Genomic DNA, 9,674 nt, shown 5'->3' on the forward strand with positions numbered 1-9,674 from the left:
CCCAAAAAGTATGACAGACGGACATACAGACGAACCCATTTTAATAGCTCCTGCTTTCTTCGAAAGGCGGGGGACGATACAAACATTGCAATGCACGGATTTTTTCTCTTTTTTTTCGTTTCACAGTCTCATGTAACAAATTTTGGTCTTCGAAGGATTATTAGTGAGCAGAAATTCGCCCGTGTATTCGTTATCACTCGTCACTTCAGTCAGTTATATTGAAGGATAACTCGTGTTTTCCATTCGTCACTTCCGTCTTTTAAAGCTTCATTATGCATCTATCATAGCAATGATCTCGTTAAAGTTATTTTTGGAAGTGTTGAACCAGTTGTATCAAATATGCGATAATGACTGACACTAATATTGTCCTTTAAGCCGCACCAATGTAATCCCCCTCAGTGACTGTATGGCTTGGCGAATAATCACTGTTGATCAGTCTGACAGACCGGAAAACTTTAGAACGTTCACATGTTTTAACAAAGTGAAACAAGGTCCACACCTCTAGAAGTAATTAACGTTATGTGTTAATATTCAACAGGATTATATATTTTTACTAATTAATGCATCAAAATAAATACAGATCAGACAATAACAGGCTTCTTCGTTTTACTAATTTAAATAATAAACCGATCAGGTAATAAATAGTCTAGAGTATTCACAAGAAATAGTGGACATGACGGCAATATACCACATTTCCAAGTGGGTGTATAAAAGCCTAAAAAGGACATTTCAGTCCTATTTTTTTTTTATCAAGCCTGGCATATACAGCCAACCTGGAACACATAGTTTAGGGACCTTCCCACCCCACAACAACTGTATCTGTCTCCCTCAACAGGTTTCAAAAGTGTTCTGAAAATAAAGCCCCATAGTCTATATCTCTCCATACCACAACACAGACAAGTTCAGTTCGAAATTAAAAACATTTTATTATAGGATGTAGAATTCTGTATATAAACAATTAATTTAATATAATTTGTACGCTACAAAGTTACCTTTGACATAGAAATTTAAACATATTCACATCTAATTATCTGGCAATATAACATGTAATCTTCACAAAAATACATCGCAGTGAATGACTATACATCTAATAACAATTATATCTCATATCTCTAGCGTGCAAAATGCATAGAATTCACATCACATGCCCCAATACAAATACATTCAGTCAAATTCCTTGCTTTTATATATGTAAACATACAAATGATTGTAAATGCAAATAATGTGAATTCTTTAACATTCATTTCAAATGAATAAATTTCATTCATTCAGATTGCTAATGATTTGAGATTTCAAGTCTTAAAACTAATATTCCTGGTGTGGTTCTGAATCAGATTTGTGAATTTAGAAACCAGGTCAGTGCCTTAACAATACCATCATACACACAAAGTGGAGAAGAGAGAGAGAAAAAATATATAAAGACAAAATATTCCTTAATTTCATTTAATTGCTTTTATTTGTTTACAAAAAATAAACTGATGTAGTTTGAAATTTTAGCGTATGTAATAAAAATAAAAAAACAATTTTTAATGATTTAAACCAAATAAACAAAGGTGTCAGTGGGGAATGGTCTATATGATTACAAATAATAATTAACACAAAAAAGAACAGTTAAAATCCCCACATAGCCTCAATGAAATTCTCTCGCTTATACTTCCATAATCATATAAAAACCATTAAAAAAAAAAAAAAATCATTCACTCTTATTCACACTTTCACAATCTTTCTGAAAATAATGCGACTCAATGGTGAAATTTCATAATAATCAGAACTTCATTTATGGGTGGTTATAAAATTGTTCTACGAAGTCAATGGATAAAAAAAGAAAAAAAAGGGAAAATTTTCATAGATTCTTCTCCAAAAGATGTGCTTTTTAATATACAACTTATCAATTTTAGATATAATTACAATTCAGTGAAACATTAAAATGTTGTGGCCTAAAGTTAACAGAACAATAATATGTCAAGTACATGGAACTTGATTTGAACTTAGAGTATTTTAGTTTGTTCCACAGTAAAAAAAAAAAAAAAAATAAAAAATAACCTAATAAGTGTTAATCTACAAGAATTTCAAAATGGACACTTCCTTCTTTCAAACTGCGATTATGTTTAATGTTTTTGGCCCAAGCTTTGCACTCAACCATCAAACCAAGATGTTTCTTTATTCCAACAAATTTGACAAAGATAACAGGTGCAAGGTAGCCTTTCTGATTCTGGAATGGGAAATACTGTAACCCTAATCCCTGAGTTGGATAAAAGACTGGGGTTCCAAGATTCTCACTGTCTCCAGGATTCTGGAAAATGAAAAACAAGATACAAATAAACAAATTAGACACGATAGAGAATAATTTGAATTTTATTCTAAAATTAATTGTTTAAAAAACAAAAACTGCATGTTTAAAAAATATATCAAATATTTAAAAAGATTTAGAGCTATTAAAAACACCCAGAAAAGTTGTGTAATATTTTTCAAAAATTTTTTCAGATTCCTACAAAGATTTCTATTCACTATTATGGTTTTCTAACAAGTCAAACTTGCGGGCAGGCTATTGCTACATTTTAGTTACCTCTTGGCAGAGTTTACTAATGGTATTGAATAGTCTATTGGATCACTCAATAAAATATTGGAAGTGAGTGCCATTAATGTCTTACTTGACACCTATAATGTATTGACAATCATTTTAAAAAAATAATGGCCTCTCCTTACATTTTCATAAAGCAAAGAAAAAAGACTAACCTCGCCTTCACATGAGATCCAAATTTGTGATTTTGTGAAATAATCAGCTTTAACATCTTCAGGCATATCCTCAGGTAAATCAGTGTATTTCTCAGGTATCCAGTTGAATATCTGAAAAACATAATCAACATAATCCAATATCTTCAAATCTAGGGTCAATAATTGACTTCTAGGCATTGTCTAAATTTGCCAATAAACTTTACAAACTATACTGCATTGAATATACATGTATACTGAGGTTTTTTTTCTCAGTTGTGTTAAGTGATATCATAATGACATGGCATGAAAATACTTGTGATCAATGGGACGATGAGCAAAAAAGGGGTAAAATAGAATTTAACATGCTGACAACTCGAGCACATCAACTTAAAGACTGTCTACAGTGATAGTCTAGGACAAATCTGATCACTGACGAAATTTTATCGGAAAAAAAATCACGCCATAATGTGTACAATAATACATCTAAAAAGTTCGTAAATCAATGAATATGCAGATCTATCTCTAATTTGAGTGAAATCAAAAACTATCACTGGCATACGAATATCTCCAAATTGCTAATGTTCCCTGAAAGCAAAGTGCTTACTTTATTCAGTTTCAACAAAACACAAGGTTCACCATCTGGAAATCCATAGCCATTACTTGAAGAACAGTTCTGTGTTAGAGCTTCTATGTCAACTCTACATGGTTTTGTTTCATCAGGTCTCAAATCTGTTGTGTTACATTCAACTACATTACTGTTATTTGTACTCTGCTGACTATATGCTGAAATATTTGAAGACAACATTTAATTAATCATTTGTAGTCAACTATGGCAACCTCAAAAATTATTTTTAATTCAAAAAAATAAAAATATAGACCAAAAGGGCTAAAAAATTAAAATCCCATGTGGTCAACCACTTGTTTGTGGTACTTCAGGACTAGGGTTATGATAGTGGGTAATGGTAATGAAATGTAATCATTACATTTTTGGAGTAATGGCCATGTAATGAGTAATGGAAGATTTCAAAAGTAATGATTCCAAAAAACATTTAATGGTCAATTACATTTTATATCACATATAAATATTGCCAATATAACAAGCCTCAAATTTTATAGCACCAAAGAAGTAAATTAAGTGTATCTGACATGTATCCAATTCATTATAATTTATAAAAAAAAAAGATTTAAATCAGTTTTAAAAAATTATGAGGTATTAAAACATTTTTTATTTAAGGCTTTTTTTTTTTTAGACATTTAACCTAAAAAGTGGATTTCTGAAATGATATATTTTGTTATCAAAGATTAGTGCTAATTTGTAGACAATCACTCAATCAGTTAGATTAAAAGACAACAGTCTTACAACTCTTCAATCTAAATCTCTTGAAAATTTGCCTTGATGTTATAATATATAGAAATAACAATTTATACACAAATATCTATTATAGTGAAACGAGGATTATTTTGTAGGGGCTTCATGGCAGAAAATTAAGGTTATCTTTTTAATTTCTATGAAAAATGTTTATTTATATAGTGATAAAGTAATGGTTAATTAATTACTTTCAATGTAATAGGGAATGGTAATTATTACATTGCTAAAAATGAGAAAGTAATTGTAATAATTAAAAAGTAATGGTAATGTAGTAATTAAATACATTGTCATTAGCACTGTAATGGCCGCAAACCCTGTGTAACTTGCAGAGTGACTTTCCAATGCAAGCTTCTGTACAAGAGCAAAACGAGTAGAAAAGAGATTACTCTTAAAAAGTTTTGCGACAAATATATTCTTAACAATAATTTGGATTACTTCAAAGAAAACAATCTTCACCGAAGAAATGATGTTATGATCAGCAATGATAAATTGAAACCTAGTCATATATGATTAATTTCTTTTGTCAGTTCATTACTGGTACCCAAAAATTAATTGATTTCTTATAAATCTGTACCAAGTAAACACATGTGGGTCTATATATCTGTTAAATATACCATGGGGTCCACAAGTGCAAAAAGGTTAAGAATTAAATGTATTGCGATAGTCTTAACAGCAATTCTGTTCATAAAATGGGCACTGCCGATGTGTTTTAATCAAAAATGACATGGATGAAATGCCTGCATAACTAATTCCTTAAATGCGACATGACATTAATGTAATAAAAAAACCTACTGGCAAGGTACTCGTCTAATTCTGTTGTAAAAACTTTGTAGGATTCAGCTTCTTTGTGTAAATATCGGATTAGGGTGGAATCAATATTTGGTTTTGGTTTATATCCCATTCCTGCAAGATAAGATTATAATTTAGAGAATATTCAAAAATCTTTTAACTTAAAGAAACATATGAAATATGTATGGCAGCAAATACTGAATAAAGCAATTCTAGGCCAACTTAGAACCGGCGCCCAACAAGTTTCGCACACATCGATGCATCTGTACTTTGATGCATATAGTGTCAGATAAAAGTTAAGTCAGTCAGGGAAATCATTAGATATTCATTCACACACCAAGCCCAACAATCTAGACCAGTGGTGGGCAAACTTTTTAGGTGAAGGGTCAAACAAAGTTTTGAAACAAAGTGAGGGACAAACAAGAATTATGAAATGTCATTTATTGAATAAAGTAATACCGAACAAAGCACTTTTTCTGTGTTTTTTTATTCAGCTCCATAGTTATAGTTAGAAGAAAAATTAAAGCATATCAACAAATCAAAACAATAAACTAAAATGAAAGCAGACGCAAGTAAAGTGACGTCAATTAGGCTACAATGCCATCGAATGACGCTTCAAGCTATAAAAAAAAGACCTACAAAGATTATTGATCCTACAGAGGGTAACGCCCATTTAGAGTGGACGGTGGATGACGGACGGACCAACAGATGTGATGGCAATATGTGTCCACATTTCTATGTGGACGTATAAAAATGGGTATCAATAGCCCTAACCCTACCCTAACAATAGATATCGGTGGACTAATGAACCCTAACCCAACCCTAATAATAGATATCGGTGGACTAATGAACCCACGGAATAGTGAGCATTCCCAGTCCCTAGGAGTCGCGACATGCGCCAAAATCAGCAGTTGCCCTCCTTAAGTTCCACGGCAATCCATTAAAAATTGTGGCCTGTAGGCAAAACACAAAGAAAAAATGCTCAGCCACAGGATCAGTAATGAACTACATTGAAACTAAATAACTATGACGCGCATAAATAAAACCCGGATTATCCAGACTAAATATATTTTCAAGTCGGCACTAATTATAATGCCACCCAATATTGCTTATGGTAGCAAAGGTAGCACACCTCATTATGTAGTACTAACCTGGATTGCCTTTAAGTAAACTGTCTGTTCCCATCAATTTTGGATAATGTTCATCAATGGTCTGATAAAATACCACCAGCATAGAGGAGAAGAAACCAGCTAAACAGGCATAGAAAATCAGATAGAAGAAACCAATCTCAGCTGAAAGATAAACCGAAAATATATTAAAGGTGGCGTCTACATGTATATGATAATGTGATTCTTATATTTTGGATTCAGAAACATTTTTGTATTTTTTGAGAGTGAGAGAAATGGGGTTTAACGTCCACTCGACACAAACTAGGTCATTTCGGGACTAACATATGGTTTAATTTTATTTCAATAATTCGCTTGCGCGTATGGGTCTTTAGCAGTGGGAGGAAACCGGAGGACCCGGAGAAAACCCACGAGGTTGGACAGGCGACCCTACTCCTTGTCACGTACAACCGGGGATTCGAAACCTGTATTTTTTTAAACCAAACAAGCACAAATAGATACATTGTTTAGATGGTTTCCAGTATGGAATACTATGTACTTATTTCATGATACTGTACTGAGTTAATTCGATCGATTCGATTTTTTTTATATAGATTGGATAGAGTCTGCTAAAAATATTCAAATATCACAGCACATACATTTACCCTAATTCAACATCTGCAATACTTCGGACTTATATAACATACAATTTATAATATTAGGCCTACTCATATCTCAGTCCATTTATCATGTTTGTGCAGAATTCTTAGGATTTAAAACTTATTCTTAAAATTAATTTTAATACTGTTCATATTTTTCGGGGGAAAAAAGCGGCTGGAAATTACTATATCAAGACGATTTGGTTGTTGAGAGAAATTGAAAGTCATTTCTACGACAAATATATTGCCCCTGAACTATGGGTCAGCAAAATGTATCTCGTTTGGCAAGTGCTGAAACAACGGCATCTTGCAGTGTTTATAGCTAAAGGTTTGTTATATTACATAAAACTATCAATAAAACTAGTAATAGACTGCACTTGTAGTTTAACAACATCAATGTCTTACACGGACGAGTGATTTTTCACGGTCACAAGTACAATCTAAATTTAAGTTTACTGAGGTGTGAAGGACATGGTTCATTACATGCAATTGAATTACATGTATATGTACTACTATCACCAGAAGCATGTACAATGATTCTCATTAATTATGATTGATGGATAAGACAATGTAGACAAGAATAAAAGTAGAGGGAGGGAAATCCACTGATTACAAAAATGTGATTGAAACTAATGAAACAATAAAAAGAACATTGATGTGAGACCTTGTGATCTAAAGTATCCCTGCCCCCACACAAATTCAAATCAATGTGGGTCTATACTATAGTCTAAATTTAAGTTTATAGCCATGTCAGAGAAGAAACATTTTTTGGGTTAACTTTATCCTATTAGTAATGACCTCACAATTGACCTACAACTGACATACATTCAAGAAGTTATGTAAAATTTCTACATTTCATTCAACAAGAACATAACATGGAAGCTTACAAATGTCTGTGATACAGCCTAGAAATATTAATATTAGATTTAGCTGACCAGAGTGTATCACACAATTGTAATACAATGTACATAATTGTTTATAGAAACCATGTTTAAGGTACACTAGAATGAACTAATTGGTGAATAACAGATTAATTCACAACTTTAATTATCTTATAAATAATAACTTATAACCTTATATCAAAGTCAAGAAAACAGATTGAGTCAACCAACAAATCCAGTGGACCTAACGCTTTATCTTTAATTTCAACTTGTGTGGGTAAATGATTAAATAAAATTGTAAGTACTAGAATGTTCAACCAGGGATGTAAAAATCCACTAACCCGGTGCCCAAATTACCAAAAATACCTTCTAGGTTAAAGACCTATTTAGCCGTACTAATTCGGGACTAGTGCCCTTTCACTGCTGATTTTTTTATAGTTTGTGAATTAAATTGGCGGCTAAAATGGCACTTGCACACAAGTTCTTGTTGCTTTCTACATCACAAACTAATACATGTATGTGCAGACTTTAGAATTTCCACCTACTACTCTTCCTCAATTATCCATTAATCCAGTTTTATTTTACATGCAGACTGATATTAAAGCTTATACCATGTCCAACAACGGACTAGTGGAAATTAATGCTGGGCAAGTCTCTGACAGTAGACTACTAGCCTTGGGCTAGTGGATCCATTTTTTTCCCACCCCTGTGTTCAACCTTACTATTTTTAAAAATAATTTGGTTATAATTATAATAAAGTTTAATTATTTATTAAAATGTACCATTCTGGTAGACTTAATAGTATTTTTAATTTAAGCTACGAAAGCAAAATTGGTAAAAACAATTGTGCTTAAACTTAATATTTCTTGTGGTGCCTTTTTTTTTTAAGTATAGCACAATTCGAATTTCACACAAGTGTTAAGGCCCTTGCTACACACTACACTTACTTGTCCTAAATGTCCTCTAACTGAAGTAGGTGACTGACCTATACTGGTGTTGCAATATGACACGAGAAGCCGTTTTACGACCTACGGCTAGAGATATTGCCTAACCTTTACCATGGGAATATCACAAAGTTGGACCCGGTACATTTTTTTTTATTCGTTCGGCCTATTGAGGTTAAAGATGAGGCTTAGATGTCATATTATCCAAGCTAGCCATTTGCGCATGTCGAAATGTCTGTTTTTCAGTGCAACTTGCAAGAGTATTTTTGGAAAATTTCCCCGATTCCCACACACCTTTTCATTTTCTGTCGTCTTCAAATAAAAAATGTTTTGTTCAAACAATTAGATCTAAAAAGTTTACAAAATACCACCTAAGATAAAAAAAATTCAAGTAAATATGAATATATTGCTTTGGGACAATCAAAATACTGCGAAACATGCAAATACACGATACTCCAGCGGCCATTCATCAACGAAGTTGGCGTCTTTCAATGCCCTCTAAATAACTCGCCTGCGACAGTATTGAAATCGGTTGTTTTCTGCAGTAAAATAATAAATCCAAATCTGAAAATTACAATGAAATCTTACCCCAACTCCTTGCATTTCGGCCTAAAAATTTCTTTTCATCCGAATTCCATAAGAAAGTCGTGAAACCGTCGACTTTCTGCTTGAAGGTTCTATCACGCCCGTCCATTTTGCTGGTCTTCTCGCGAGTAATGCGATTCAACCTTGAAGGGAGCCCGGATAATACTGACTTGCCAGTCGAAACCAACCGATAAAAACCTCAAATGTCACGTGACCGATCCGGTATTACACAATGAGGAGGATATTACAACATATTATTTTGTGACAACTGGGACGCTAATAATAGACCTAAGGAATAGGGATTTTTCTATGAAACTAACGACCGCCCGTGAACTTAATAAATTAAGACGAAATAAAGACATATTAGAGAAAACTTAATTGGTGTTTACGTTTTAGGCTATAACCTAAAGAAAATACTAAGGCCTACTCGGGTTGTTCGATAAAAAGTAGCCGAGACTAGAAACAAATCAAATTTAAAATTTATTTCGGTATAAAATAGTCTAATGAATAAATAGCTTATTTCTTGAATCGCATTTTAACAAATTTATCATATGCTTCGCAAATTACGTTAGACTTACCGAACCGTAACTAATGAACTAAACAAAAATATAACAAAGGAAGAAACC

General features: G+C 32.6%; 1 protein-coding gene across 1 annotated transcript; it reads right to left on the bottom strand.

Annotated features, from left to right (window-relative positions):
- Positions 1–906: 906 nt before the first annotated feature.
- LOC126808832 (sodium/potassium-transporting ATPase subunit beta) lies at positions 907–9,211 on the bottom strand. The gene is made up of 6 exons (XM_050533822.2): positions 9,052–9,211; positions 6,025–6,165; positions 4,877–4,987; positions 3,320–3,498; positions 2,737–2,847; positions 907–2,293 (listed from the first exon to the last, which is right to left on the bottom strand). Exons 1-6 carry the CDS (start codon positions 9,155–9,157, stop codon positions 2,054–2,056), a joined length of 888 nt encoding a protein of 295 aa, XP_050389779.1. The 5' UTR covers positions 9,158–9,211; the 3' UTR covers positions 907–2,053.
- Between the last annotated feature and the right edge of the window lie 463 nt (positions 9,212–9,674).

This window comes from Patella vulgata, chromosome 1 (assembly GCF_932274485.2).
Source record: "Patella vulgata chromosome 1, xgPatVulg1.2, whole genome shotgun sequence".
In the NCBI taxonomy this organism is placed as follows: Eukaryota; Metazoa; Mollusca; class Gastropoda; family Patellidae; genus Patella; species Patella vulgata.